The following is a 15,206-nucleotide window of genomic DNA, read 5'->3' as shown; positions in this document are numbered from 1 at the left end:
TTGAAAAATTGGCAGTAAAATTTCAGAGAATATGCAGTATAATTATAAATAAAATATTCTGATGAGAAACTTTTAATAAGCATTTAAAAGAAACAAGTGGCCGGGGGTGGTGGCTCACGTCTGTAATCCCAGCACCCAGGAGGCCAAGGCGGGTGGATCACCTGAGGTCAGGAGTTCGAGACCCAGCTTAGCCAACATGGTGAAACCCTGTCTCCACTAAAAACACACAAAAAATTAGCTGGGTGTGCTGGTGGGCACCTGTAATCCCAGCTACTCAGGAGGCTGAGGCAGGAGAATCGCTTGAACTAGGGAGGCAAAGGTTTTGATGAGCTGAGATCACACCACTGCACTCCAGCCAGGCGACAGAGTGAGACTCCTGTCTCAAAAAAAAAAAAAAAAAAAAATTGGGAAGTACAACTACCCAAGCCTCTTGTAACATGACAACTAAATATGGACCCTAATGTAGAGCCAGCAGCCTTGCAACCAAGTTACAACCCCACTCCACTACAAACCCAGAGGGCATCCCAAAAACCCTGGGGAACCCAAAGAAAGAAGATCTTTACCTCCTGAAATCAGCTTATAAAAACTTAAGGAGTTGTTTGCCATTTCAAATTCACAGACACCAATAGTAAACTCTATTGTGCCCTTTGTCAATGTTTCTATTTTAACATAGCACTGGAAGCATGTGGCAGAATAATGAAAAAAAAATTTTTTTTAAAGCCATTGAAACTGAAGACAAATAAGTAAAAAGTTGCTGTTTGAGGAATATATAATCTTACACATAAAAAACCACAGTACATTGAAATTTGTCTAAACTAATAATACAGTCAGTAAATTAACAAAATATAAAATTAACATAAAAGTGTAAGTTATTGTTCTACACACTTAAAACAAGCTATTGGATACAATAGAAATAAAAAATTTTTTATTAGGCTGGGCATGGTGGCTCACGCCTGTAATACCAGCACTTTGGGAGACTGAGGCGGGCGGATCACGAGGTCAGGAGATAGAGACCATCCTGGCTAAAACGGTGAAACCCCATCTCTACTGAAAATACAAAAAAATTAGCCAGGCATGGTGGCAGGCGCCTGTAGTCCCAGCTACTCGGGAGGCTAATGCAGGTGAATGGCAAGAACCCGGGAGGTGGAGCTTGCAGTGAGCAGAGATGGCACCACTGCACTCCTGCCTGGGCGATAGAGTGAGACTCCATCTCAAAAAAAAAAAAAAAATTAATTTTTTAAGATTAATAATAGTGATTCCCCTGGTTCAGCCTCCTGAGTAGCTGGGATTACAAGTGCCCACAGCCACACCCAACTAATTATTTATATTTTCAGTAGAGACGGGGTTTCACCATAATGGCGAGACTAGTCTCGAACTCCTGAACTCAAGTGATCCACCGGCCTCAGCCTCCCAAAGTGCTGGGATTACAGGCCCCAGCCACCGTGCAGCCAAGAAAGCAATCTTTTTAAAAATATAATTAAAATAATAAATTTCTAAGAACAAATTTAACCCGAGGCAAAAAATGTTAACAATAAAAGATATAAATCAATAAAAGGAATTAGGCAAGACACAAATAAATTTACAAATATTTCATATTTATGGATTGAAAAAATAAATACTGTTAAAGTACCATATTCTCCAAAGTAATCTATAGATTCAGCAAACTACCTATCAAAATTCCAGTGGCATTTTTTTCTTATAGTAATGAAAACTACGATTTTAAAATTTACAAAAAACTACAATAAACTTTGAATAGCCAAATTAATTATGAGAAAAAAAAACAAAGCAGAGGGACATCATACTTTATAATTTCAAACTATATTTCAAGAATATACTAATAAAAACAGGATGGAATGTTCAGAAAATTAACATAAAAACCAATAGAACAGAGACCACTACCCTCATACATTTTAGAAATGATGCAAAAAAAGAACTAATAAAATAGTTTAACATAAAGTTTCTCAAAATCATGCAGATGCAGATATTTGTGTGTCCCCCAAAACAATGGAAAAGCAGTCAGATTGTGCAGTCTCTTATATGCCATGAAGATGATTTGGCTCTCACTGTAAACTTGAAGGAATATCAATGAAGAGAAAGTAGAATCCTTAGAGAATTTAAAAGCATAAGACAGAAGATGGCCCTATGTGAGAAAAAGAACAAAAAAAAAAAAACAAAAAAATGCCTCAGGCTTCCGAGAAACTCTTTGCTTTGGAACATAGCTTCCCAAATCAGCAGGACAGATTTGGTGATGGTATTATATTCACTTGATAACTATTTTCTTTTCCTTTCTTTTTTTTTGAGATGAAGTCTCACTCTTGTCCCCCAGGCTGGAGTGCAGTGGCACCATCTTGGCTCATTGCAACCTCTGCCTCCCAGTTTCAAGCAATTCTCCTGCTTCAGCCTCCGGAGGAGCTGAGATTACAGGCAACTGCCACCACGCCTGGCTAATTTTTGTATTTTTAGTAGAGACAGAGTTTACACCATGTTGGCCAGTCTGGTCTTGAACTCCTGAGCTCAGGTGATCCACCCGCCTTGGCCTCCTAAAGTCCTGGGATTACAGGCGTAAGCCATTGCTCCCGGCCAGGACTGGCTTTTTTTTTTTTTTTTTTAATCTTTCAACCTTTCATCTACGTCAACTGTTTCATTCACTCTCACCTACCTGGGGGTTTGACTACCGTACTGTGTCTCTTCATATTCCAGGGATCTTTTCCTTGCTCCAGACAGGTGACCAGATCTGGCTTAGAGACAGCAATACCTGCTTTATTAAAAATAAATAACATGAATCTTGCTCATATTCTCTAATTACCTACCTAGTACCGTGCTTAGTAAAAAGGATGTAATAGAATATTCTAGAAAATTTATCCCAAAATACTATTTAATGACAGAAAGTTCTTAACATTTAGAAAATATTTTAAATTTGTAGATGCTTAATTTCGCCATCCAGTACTCATGGATAAAAAATTAGTGGTGGCATATAGATTTTAACATATGGACAACAATATTTTATACTACTAAATTTCTGAAATTACCACTACTCTAGAGTGAAGGATACAGACCGGCTCAGAAATGTAAAAAGATCAGGCCAAGATAAAACATCCTGAAGAAATTTTTTTCCACACGGACAGTTCTTCAAGATTTTTTTAAAACAGGCATCAGAAACTCATTTATGCAAAGCATAAATTACCAAAAATTATTCTATGAGAACAGAGAAATGAAAACTTTAGGGTATATAAGGGATTTTATATTAGAGTTATTCTCACCCAAGAAGACCAGGTTTCTGTAGTTCTCTAACATCACTTTCCTATACAAATCCTGCTGAGCAGTGTCCAGGCATTGCCACTCCTCCAGAGAGAATTCTATGGCCACATCCCTAAATGTCAACGGCCCCTGAAACAAACACACACAAACACACACACACACACACACACACACATTTACACGTGGGCAAAATTTATCATTTGAATTAAGGTCAAATGAGAAAGTAAAGAAAATTCGTTCTGACTTACAGGAAAGACTGAAATTATCCAACAATTTTCAACACAGAAATATTCTCTAATGTATTCTCTAACTCTGAGAGAAGAGAATGGTATAAGATCTACAACACCACTGTATATATACTTTTATTAATACTAAAGTATAAAACTAAAGGCATAAACACAAACATGTACATTTATTAGTGCTATATTTGCCACACAAAGAATGAGTTGTGTATATTTTTCAGACAAAAGATATGTTGAGTTAGAAGGCACTCTCAAGTTTTAATGTGAACAATAAACTGGAGATATTGTGCAGATTTTTTTTTCCAGAAGATCTGAAATAAACTCTGAGTTTCTGAATTTCTAACAACTTCACTAGTAATGCCAATGTGTTTGGCCCAGAAAGAATATTTTGTCAATATCCAGTAAGTGGAAGAACCTGTGTTTTACTCAATTTTTCTGCCCTGTAAACAAAGACAAGAGTCTTCATTTTCCAAAGACAGATAAATGCAAGGAAAACCTAAGAAAGAAAGGCAGCTGCCAGATTAAATGTGATGGTTTATGCACAGCTCTTCCTTAGCTACATAAAGATACTTAATAACGAAGAGAAAAATAATTAACTCTATAGTGAAATAAATATTTCAGAGAGCTCTTTTAAGTAAATTTTAAAATCAACTGCATTAGGACAAATGTTTATGATGTACTGATGCACACAGAAGAAGACATCATCACTGCTGAGATATTGCCCCTCAAAAAGTAAATTATAGTCTGAGGTTAACCATACAGAAAAATCAGTTTTATGCAGAGTTCAAAATGCAGATATCTTCTATGTTCTGTAATTTTTAATAACATTTTAAAGTAGTCTTTCTTTAGCACCTGAGAGAGCAGGTATCTCTCAATAAATTTTTTTCAGAACTTTCAGGGTAATAAACACCATCCTGTTTAAATAAGCATTTTATTAATCCTGTTCTGCATAGAATTAATGGAGAAAACAGATGAAACCACAACATTACATGTTATTTATCTTTACTAAGGACCCCAGCTTTCCGCCAATGGGAATCTTGAATATCTACATTTTCCCACGTTCAATGGCAACAAAGGGAACATTTTAAGTAGTGCAGATTATAAATTCATTTTCAGAATTCTGCATGGCGTATAAGAAGCCATGATTTAGAGAGTGTAGAGAAGGTTCTGGGATATAGGAGAGAAATATTTTGCAGAGACCCTTGACTATCACAAGAATTTTCTAAAGTAGTTAAAACAAACTCATTAGGGGAAAGAAACACAAGTAGGGAAGTAAAGGTTTGCAAGGACTAAACGCATGGCAATCCGGGAGGCAGAGTGGACACAGCTCTTCATCTGAGACATATTTAGCTGAAAAAAAAAAGCCATTTTTCCTCTTTTGCCTTCTTTGGAAATCCTTTTCAGATGACATTCTCTGGAGAAGTTACACCTGCATCTTGAGAAAATTCTTGTAAAGAAGTCAGCACCACCTATTTACCTGCTAGCCTCACAACCACAGAAAAAAGAACTAAGAACTGCAGAAAAAGCCCACCCATTTTTGTCCTTTATAACAGGAGAGATTCAGGAACAATGAGCTGCTCCATGAATATAAAAATATGTTTCTCTATTTGTCTTCATGTGCCTGCCCTTGCCACAAACACCAGCAATTTCTGCTATAGTAATGTAAATATGGGTGACACTGACCTCTTCCTATCAAAACCAAACAGAACAGTTCCTGTGACCACCTTTTAGTGCAAAGGTGAAACTTAACTCTCATGAATCTATCTTGAACCCCACACACTTAATTCTGTCCTCGCCTTAAGAGTCACATGAGACACAATTAAAACATGAATACTTTCACCTAGAACAATACACAGAACCTGTGGAGAGAGCACAAGTAAAGAGATTTCTGCAAATTGGCCATGTAATCCCGACACAATTCTGTCCCTGACATCCTCAAATGTCTTAAAGACACCTAGGTGATTGTGAGACGGTTCTCAGTGACTCAAGGCTGATGGCCCAATGATAAGCCAGGCTGAAGAAACTCAGGCTGATTCTAAATAGAAAATGGAACTGCTTTGGTGGAACTTCAGAACCTGGATCACCTATCCTGATTTGCTAGCTTTTGGGTAAGAAGAAGGACAAGAATACTCTACTCCATTATTACAATTTACAGGAAGGTATAGTTGTGGTCATAGCTCTGGATACTTTGTGGCCTTATCCCTCACTCTTAAGATGCTTGTTTACACTTATAGATTCTGTCATCAGATTCTATTTATACCTGGAGCCTCTCATATAACTGTAGCAGGTCACTAAACAAGATCTGAAAAGCTTAAAAAGCCACACTCTCAAAGGGGGGCTTTAAGATGTCTATGTTGACATCTCACAATGCAGAAAATGCATTTTGTTGGTTTTCATTACATTCACAATTGAAAGTCTGGCCCTGTCTTGTAAATCCCAGGCAGAGGCCTGACCCTATGTGCAGATTCTAGGTGGGATTAGCCTGACTCTGCATTCTTGGGTGTTACAGCAAGCAGAGTACAATCAAAGGAGAGATCCCTTCATAGAGGCTCCTCTAGCCCATTCTACTAATATGTCTACCTAAAAGGAAAAAACTGAGGAAACATGAATATAATTAGAGAGTTCGTCAGGGCCAAGCTTGAGGATTGTAACCTTGGAGCAATGACACATCCTCCAAAGACTGAACAAATAAGAAATTGAATCCCTGAACAGACCAGTAACAAGCTCCAAAATTGAATTAGTAACAAATAGCTGGCCAGGGCCAGGCATGGTGGCTCATGCCTGTAACCCCAGCACTTTGGGAGGCCAAGGCAGGCGGATCACAAGGTCAGGAGATCGAGACCAGCCTGGCTAACACAGCGAAACCCCATCTTTACTAAAAATACAAAAAATTAGCCGGTCGTGATGGTGGGTGCCTGTAGTCCCAGCTACTCGGGAGGCTGAGGCAGGAGAATGGCATGAACCCATGAGGCGGAGGTTGCAGTGAGCTGAGATTGTGCCACTGCACTCCAGCCTGGGTGACAGAGCGAGACTCCATCTCAAAAATAAATAAATAAATAAAATGAAATAAATAAATAAATAAATAAATATATAGCTGGCCGGGCATGGTGGCTCACTCCTGTAATCCTAGCACTTTGGGAGGCCGAGGCGAGTGGATCACGAGGTCAGAAGTTCAAGAACAGCGAACAGCCTGGCCAACATGGTGAAACCCCATCTCTACTAAAAATACAAAAATTAGCTGGGTGTGGTGGTGCACACTTGTAATTCCAGCTACTCAGGTGGCTGAAGCAGAGCATTGCTTGAACTCAGGAGGTGGAGGTTGCAGTGAGCTGAGATTGTGCCACTGCACTCCAGCCTGGGCGACAGAGTGAGACTGTCTCAAAAAATAAAATAAAATAAATAAATAAATAAATAGCCTGCCCACCAAAAATAAAACAAAGAACCAGACAAATTTACAGCTGAATTCTACCAGATGTAAAGTAAGAGCTGGTAACACTTCTACTAAGATTATTTCAAAATACTGAGAAAAAGGGACTTCTTTCCAACCCATTATATAAAAACAGCATTATTCTGATATGAAAATTTAGCAAATATAAAACAAAGAATAGAAACCTTGAGGCCAATATTTTTAATGAACATTGATGAAAATATCCTCAAGAAAATACTGGAAAACCAAATCCAGGAGAACATCAAAAAGCTAATCCACTATGATCAACTTGGCTGTATCTCTGAAGTAAAAGGTTGGTTCAACATACAATTAATAAATGTTACTCCTCAAGTAAACAGAACTAAAGACAAAAACCATAGGGTTATTTCAGTAGATGTTAAAAAAGCTTGCAATGAAATTTACCATCCTTCATGTTTAAAACTTTCAAAAAACTAGGCATTGGAGGTACATACATCAAAATACTGAGTCATCTAAGTATGACAAACTTACAGCCAACATACAAAATGAACACAAGCTGGAAGCATTCCTTCATGAAAACTGGCACAAGAAAAGAATGCTTTTTCTCAAAACTCTTGTTCAACATAGAATTGAAAGTCTTGGCCAGAACAATCAGGGAAGAGAGAGATATAAAAGGCATTCAGACAGGAAGAGAGGAAGTCAAACTATTCTTGTGTGCAGATGACAAGATTCTGTATCTTCAAAACCCTACAGTCTCAGCAGAAAAGCTCTTTAAACTAATAAACAACTTCAGCAAAGTTTCAGGATACTAAATCAGTAGCATCCCTGATGTACAATAACAACTACATGGTCAGTATGACCCTCCCTGTGCCCTTTTATCTTAACCTTAACTCCATCTGCCTGTAGCTTTCCAGGACTCTGTAGCTTCTGTCAGCAGAAAGGCTTCTTCCATGGCTGGAGTGAGCAGGCTGGAACATCTGCAGGGGAGGCTCTCCAGAAAAAAAACTAACTAGGCCTTTAATAAACTCCTTTTGCAGGCTCAGTATTAGCCTTAGCTCTGAGTCACTGGGCTCAACCTTTAATTTTCATGTTAGAGTTACTCACTTGGTTTTTGAAATTAAGTATTTAAAAAATTCAGCAAAATTACTGAAACACAGTGTTCACATACGGGAAAAAAAAATTTAAGGTGCTTACATTTTTTTTTTTGAGACGGAGTCTCTCTCTGTCACCAGGCCAGAGTGCAGTGGTACAATCTTGGCTCACTACAACCTCAACCTCTTAGGTTTAAGCCATTCTCCTGCCTCAGCCTCCCAAGTAGCTGGGACTACAGGTGCGTGCCACCATGCCCAGCTAATTTTTCTATTTTTAATAGAGACGGGGTTTCACCATGTTGGTCAGGATGGTCTTGATCTCTTGACCTTGTGATCTACTCGCCTCGGACTCCCAAAGTGCTGGGATTACAGGCATGAGCCACCGTGCCCGGCCAAGTTGCTTATATTGTATACCTTAATAAGAAAAGCAAAAGTATCTATTTCTTTTAGAAAATAAATGTCTTATTCTATTAATTCCACTAAAAATCATGCAGTTAACAATGAGTCATATGAAAACACTTCTAGGCAGTATCAAGTTTCATCTCATAATATTTAGCATGAAACTCACAAATCAAGATAACAGGATTTGAACAGAGATACTCACTGTCAAAAATTTACCTTGCAAAAAAAGGAACTTATGTTTTTATGAATCTATGTAACTCACCAATTATCTACCGCATTTTCTCATGGAAATGTATTCATTTTCTACAGCAAAAATGAAATAGAGATTTTTCCTCTTCTTTTTCTTGGCAGCACTCTAAAAGCTAAGCCTTGAAATTCTGTTTGAAATCACCCAGCTATAAAAAAACACACCTGAGAAAATTCGTAAACTCACTCTGGGAAAGAAAAAGGTACGTGAGAATTTTTAACAAATGACATATATGATTAGATATAATTTTTTGAAACCCAAATCTTTTATGCCCTTTGTAAATATTTTTCTACCTTTTCAAGTCCTACTAATATAATGCAATTTACAGCTAAAAAACTGAGGTCAAAATAAGTGAACAAATCTCTTCAAGGTGACAAATCCAGGAGTGGCAGTGCTGGTTAAATAACAGATGTGGGCCGGGCACGGTGGCTCACGCCTGTAATCCCAGCACTTTGGGAGGCCGAGGCGGATGGATTATGAGGTCAGGAGATTGAGACCAGCCTGGCTAACACGGTGAAACCCTGTCTCTACTAAATACACAAAAAATTAGCCGGGCGTGGTGTCAGGCACCTGTAGTCCCAGCTACTTGGGAGGCTGAGGCAGGAGAATGGCGTGAACCCGGGAGGCAGAGCTTTCAGCGAGCCGAGATCGGGCCACTGGGTGACAGAGTGAGACAAAAAAATAAAAATAAAAAAATAAAAAATAAATAAATAACAGATGTGTCTGACTCATCTTTCAAGTCAGGCCATTCAATCACTTGAGAGATTCTTCCACTCACTCCTGCTCACTTGTGTGCTCAAGAACCACTCATTCAGGAGACACTGCAGTATTTCTCGGTGACTGTCCCAGTTGCGTTTTACTTTGCAAGCTCTTACACCATCTCACAGGAGTCAGTTTTGTTTTTGTTCTTGTTGTTTGTCTTTTGGGATACTATTTTTTGGGCCACAAATTTTTCACTTTTTTTTTTACTCTTTTTCTTTTACTATATTAATTTCACTATTTGTCTGCCCCCTTAGAGAATCCAGGGGGCAGAAATTATTTCTGTGTTTTCCCCTCATTACCAGCATCTGATTGGCTGACCAGCAATTTGTCTCCAAGAAATGGAAGTCTGGTTGAGGGAAGGCAATTTTAACATTTCAAAGGGTTACCGTTTCAAAATAAGAGTGCACCGGAAGACTCCCCTCAGCCCCAGAATATCCACTTGCTCCCTTGAGAGGATACACTCCATACCTCAGGTCATCTTATGGGAGAAAATAAACCAGAAGCTGAGATCCAATGGACACTCTAGCTGACAAAACCATGGCAGTTATCTTGGTTTATCCCCAGATAGTACTGAAACCCATGACCAGGAAAAAACCAAAGGGTGGCTGAGGACACATCACCCCATAGATTTTCCAAAGGAGAACTTTGACCCAAAAACATTCTGGTAATATCTCTGTGCCTAGACAAAATAAAAGCAAAAGAGACAGAGATTTACTACAATGCAGTGTCAGGATATTATTATTTGCCTTCTTTTCATGGGAAATATTTACAAACAGATAACAAATCTCTTTAAAAGCACCATTTAACCATTTAATGCTTTGCCAAAAAAATAATTAAAATATGGTATAAAAAAGTACAGTAAAAGACAAATAGGCGATAATGTGAATTAGGGAGGAAAAGCTGGCATTTGGGAACGTCAGAGGAAACTGGAAATTATCTTACTGCAAGCCAGAGTGAGGCCGGAGAAATGGGGGATTGGTTCCAAGACTCTGCTTGGGACACAGGTGAAAAATACAGCAGAAAATCAGTTCCCTGTGGAGTATGAAAATAATTAAGTGGCAGACAATTAGACTGAGGTATTTCTAGTCCCTGAATTCTTACTTTAAAAAAAAAAATCTAACTCAGGTGCATTATTTTTAATTACTACATTCAGAGAAACAAAATTCAGGCTTCAGCAACTGTAAACTGCCAATTAAGCTCTGATTACATAACCAGGAAATTTTCACTTTTAACGCACAAATTAAGAAACCATGTAACTGTACCTAACCAGTTAGTAAATTTGGTTTCTTCATCATGCATTTTATAAAAGACTTTCCTTCAAGCCTCTCCCACAGACCACAAACTACAAACCATAGCTGGGTGCACTACAATTCTAGAACCACTCTTTGATTACATTCTTTAATATTTTTGCAGTGACGCCCATAAATTTTTAATAGGAGAAAATAGCAACTGGGAACCCCACGGACCAAAGCTCTTCCCATTCATGAACCCGCACCCCAAGTCAGGATTCTCCCCTGATGACCCTCCCATGGTCCCCGCACAATCTGAGAAAGACGCGGCGCTGCGGGTGCAGAACTGCCAGAGAGGACTCCAGGCAGGGCACAGTCACAGTGCAGGGAAGAGACAGTACGCCCGGGGCCCCGGCTGTTGGCGCAGCCGCCAACTTACGGCTGAAGGAGACTGAGGCCGAGCTGGGCAAGGAGAACTCAGGGAGCAGATTGTGGAGCTGACTGCGGGGAGGCCTGAGTCCCGCCACAGCCACTTCCCACCGGTTCCGAGCAACCCCTTCCCCTCTCTCGTGATTTCGGACCCAGCACTCTCACCATTTCTAGGCTTTCAGGGGGTCCTGGCGTCTTAGCTATGGATTTCCCAATATCTTCAGGTCACGAAGCCACACACGCTGAGGACACAGAGCAGTGAAGGGTACACCTGGAGCTCCGGCAGCACGGAGAAACAATGGCCCAGCCACATCCCGGAAGCCGTCCTCGCCGCTCCAGCTGTGTGCCTAATTGGACGGTTCCCAGTTCTGCGTGTCTGATTGGATACGGTTTAAGGGCCCGCCCCTTCAGGCCCTGAGTGACAGAAGATATGACCAAATGCTGGGCGGAGTGAAGAAAGAGTGACAGCCTAGGCTGCAGCCTTTTCAGGCAGGGCTTCCTCCCTGAGCTGAGCCAGGCACACCTTAGAGGGTATTTTCCCTTAACCTTGTGTATAAGGTCATAAGCACTTATAAATAATATATGGCTATTCACAAATTTTAAAAAATAATTATTTTAAAATTTCAGCTTTTATGACCTTCCTGGCTCCTAGTCCTTTGAACTAGCAGCCTGAGATTTTTTAAAGGAGCTAATCTTATGAAATAAGATGTGAGCCACATGTGAATTTTAAATTTTCTAGTAGCCAGACCTTAAAAATAAAGAAGGGCCGGGCGCAGTGGCTCACGCCTGTAATCCCAGCACTTTGGGAGGCCGAGGCGGGTGGATCACCTGAGGTCAGGAGTTTGAGACCAGCCTGGCCAACATGATGAAACCCCGTCCCTACTAAAAATAAAAAAAAATAATAACCAGGCGTGGTGGTGGGCGCCTGTTATCCCAGCTACTCGGGAGGCTGAGGCAAAAGAATCGCTTGAACCCGGGAGGTGGAGGGAGGCGGAGGTTGCAGTGAGCCGAGATCGCCCCACTGCACACTCCAGCCTGGTCAACAAGAGTGAAACTCCATCTCAAGAAAAAAAAGGAAGAGAGAGAGAAAGAAAGAGAGAAAGAGAGAAGGAAAGAGGGAAGGAAGGAAAAGGAAGGAAGGAAAAAGAAGAAAGAAAAGTGAAGAGAAGAGAAGAAAGAAAATAAAAGTGAAAGAAAAGAAAGCCGGGTGCAGTGTCTCATGCCAGTTATCTCAGCACTTTGGGAGGCCGAGGCAGGCGGATCACCCGAGGTCAGGAGTGCAAGACCAGCCTAGCCAACATGGTGAAACCCCGTCTCTACAAAAATACAAAAATTATCTGGGTATGATGGCAGGTGCCTGTAATCCCAGCTAATAAAGCGGCTGAGGCAGGAGAATCACTTAAACCCAGGAGGCAGAGGTTGAGGTGAGCCAAGATCACGCCATTGCACTCCAGTCTGGGCGACAGAGCAAGACTCCATCTCAAAAATAAAACAATTTAAAAAAGAAGGAGAAGAAACAGGTGAAATTCGTTGTAACAATTTAATTAACCCAATATATCCAAAATATTATCATTGTAATATGTGAGCAATATGTAATGATTAACGAAGTATATATATATTTGGAACTGTATCTTTGAAACTAACTCTGTATTTTGCCTTTCTAGCAAATTGCAATTTAGTTTCTAGCAAATTGCAGCGACATTCCAGGCACCCAGTAGCCGGCCACACATGGCCAATAGCTGTTGTATTGAATGTGTCAGCTCTGACGTCAGGAAGGTGAAGGGTCTGAACGTCCATATTCTGCCAGTGGTGAGGGGACAGCCTCTCTCTACCAACGTCTCTGTGCTGTTCCGAGGGTGGAACAGATAGAGGCCATAGAAAGGTCAGAAGGTATCAAGAATAAAATCACCACAGGTAGACCACTGCTGGCCACCTGTTGCCCACCTTTCTTCTAAAGATCATACAGTGAACAAAGAATGATAGGGCCACCAGGCGCGGTGGCTCACGCCTATAATCCCAGCACTTTGGGAGACCGAGGTGGGCGGATCGCTTGAGGTCAGGAGTTCGAGACCAGCATGGCCAACATGGTGAAACCCCGTCTCTACTAAAAATATATACACTGGCTAGGCGTGGTGGCGTATGCCTGTAATCCCAGCTACTCAGGAGGCCGAGGCAGGAGAATCACTTAAACCTGAGAGGCAGAATTTGCAGTGAGCCCAGATCTTGCCACTGTACTCCAGCCTGGGCAACAGAGCAGGACTCCGTCTCAAAAAAAAAAAAAAAAAAAAAAAGGCCTGGGCACAGTAGCTGTCGCCTGTAATCCCAGCACTTTGGGAGGCTGAGGTGGGCGGATCACAAGATCAGGAGTTCGAGACCAGCCTGGCCAATATGGTGAAACCCCGTCTTTATTAAAAATACAAAAATTAGCCGTGCATGGTGGTGGGTGACTTTAATCCCAAGCTACTCAGGAGGCTGAGGCAGGAGAATCGCTAGAATCTGGGAGGCAGAATTTGCAGTGAGCCCAGATCTTGCCACTGCACTCCAGCCTGGGTGACAGAGCGGGACTCCGTCTCAAAAAAAAAAAAAAAAAAAAAAAAAAGCCTGGGCACGGTAGCTGTCGCCTGTAATCCCAGCACTTTGGGAGGCTGAGATGGGCAGACCACAAGGTCAGGAGTTCGAGACCAGCCTGGCCAATATGGTGAAACCCCATCTCTACTAAAAATACAAAAATTAGCCGTGCATGGTGGTGGGTGACTTTAATCCCAAGCTACTCAGGAGGCTGAGGCAGGAGAATCACCAGAATCTGGGAGGCGGAGCCGAGATCGCGCCACTACACTCCAGCCTGGGGAACAGAGCAAGACTCTGTCTTAAAACAAAACAAAACAAAAAAATGATAGGGCTACATGAGAAGAAAACTCCATGTCTTCAAATTTGTCCACAGTCTTGACCTTTCATGTTTAGACATAAAGAAAATAGATTAAAGGCAAACTTTTTTTTTTTTTTTTTTTTTTTGAGACGGAGTCTCGCTGTGTGCCCAGGCTGGAGTGCAGTGGTGTGATCTCGGCTCACTGCAAGCTCTGCCTCCCGGGTTCACGCCATTCTCCTGCCTCAGCCTCCCTACAATATCATTTTAAAATCTTGACTTTATCTATAAATATCCTCTTTTGTGTTTAATATTTTTATTGCTCTTAAAATAACTTTTTCTACTTTGTTAATATGTTCAAAGAACAACACTGATTTTACTGGCCATGTTATTATTCTCAAGTGATAGATGAGACAGAGAGGTTAAGAAATTTGCCCAGCCAGGCAAGGTGGCTCAGGCCTGTAATCCCAGGACTTTGGGAGGCCAAGGAGGGCAGATCACCTGAGGTCGGGAGTTCGAGACCAGCCTGGCCAACATGGTGAAACCCCATCTCTACTAAAAATACAAAAATTAGCCAGGTGTGGTGGAAGGCACCTGTAATCCCAGCTACTTGGGAAGCTGAGGCAGGAGAATCGCTTGAACCCAGGAGGCGGAGGTTGCAGTGAATCGAGATCGCACCATTGCATTCCAGCCTGGGCAACACAGCGAGACTCCATTTCAAAAACAAAAACAAACAAACAAACAAAAAACAACTTGCCCAAGGTTTTACAGGTACTTTGAGCCTGCTCTTATAACCATCAAACACACTATCTCACCCAAGGAAACACACATGCAATACTACTTCAAAAGGTACATAAAATCACACATACATATGCAAATCTTTGTAAAGATAAACTTATACAGAGTTTGTCTGCAAAAGGGCACTGAGGTTGAGTGTAGTGATTTTCACATGATACCAGCATTCTCTTTGTTGTTGTTGTTTCATTTTGTTGGGATGAGGTATTGCTACATTGCCCAGGCAGATCTTACACTCTTTTGTTCAAGCAATCTTCCTGTCTTAGCCTCCCAAAGTGCTGTCTGTAATATTTAAAAATACTTATATGGGTAAAGTGTGCTTGTTTATGTTTGTAATCCTGTTTTGGAAAGATGAGGGGGAAAGATTGTTTGAGTTCAGGAGTTCAAGACAAGTGTTGGTAACATATTGAGATCTTATCAAAACTAAAAATCAAATAAATTAGCTGTACATGGTGGTACCCACCTGTAGTCCCAGCTACTTG

The 15,206-nt window shown here is 40.8% G+C and overlaps 1 protein-coding gene across 1 annotated transcript in view; it reads right to left on the bottom strand.

The window, feature by feature from the left end:
* The window catches only part of LOC100969273 (zinc finger protein 85), a 29,883-nt gene extending 17,332 nt beyond the window's left edge, over positions 1-12,551 (bottom strand). The window contains 4 exon segments of the mRNA XM_034945644.3: positions 2,660-2,755; positions 3,261-3,387; positions 10,351-10,440; positions 11,232-12,551. Coding sequence (XP_034801535.1) covers positions 2,660-2,755; positions 3,261-3,387; positions 10,351-10,440; positions 11,232-11,234 — 316 coding nt within the window. The 5' untranslated portion in view covers positions 11,235-12,551.
* Between the last annotated feature and the right edge of the window lie 2,655 nt (positions 12,552-15,206).

This window comes from Pan paniscus, chromosome 20 (genome assembly GCF_029289425.2).
Source record: "Pan paniscus chromosome 20, NHGRI_mPanPan1-v2.0_pri, whole genome shotgun sequence".
Lineage (NCBI taxonomy): Eukaryota > Metazoa > Chordata > Mammalia > Primates > Hominidae > Pan > Pan paniscus.
The sequence above is the reverse complement of the archived record's forward strand: the minus strand, read 5'-3'. Positions and strand labels throughout refer to the sequence as shown.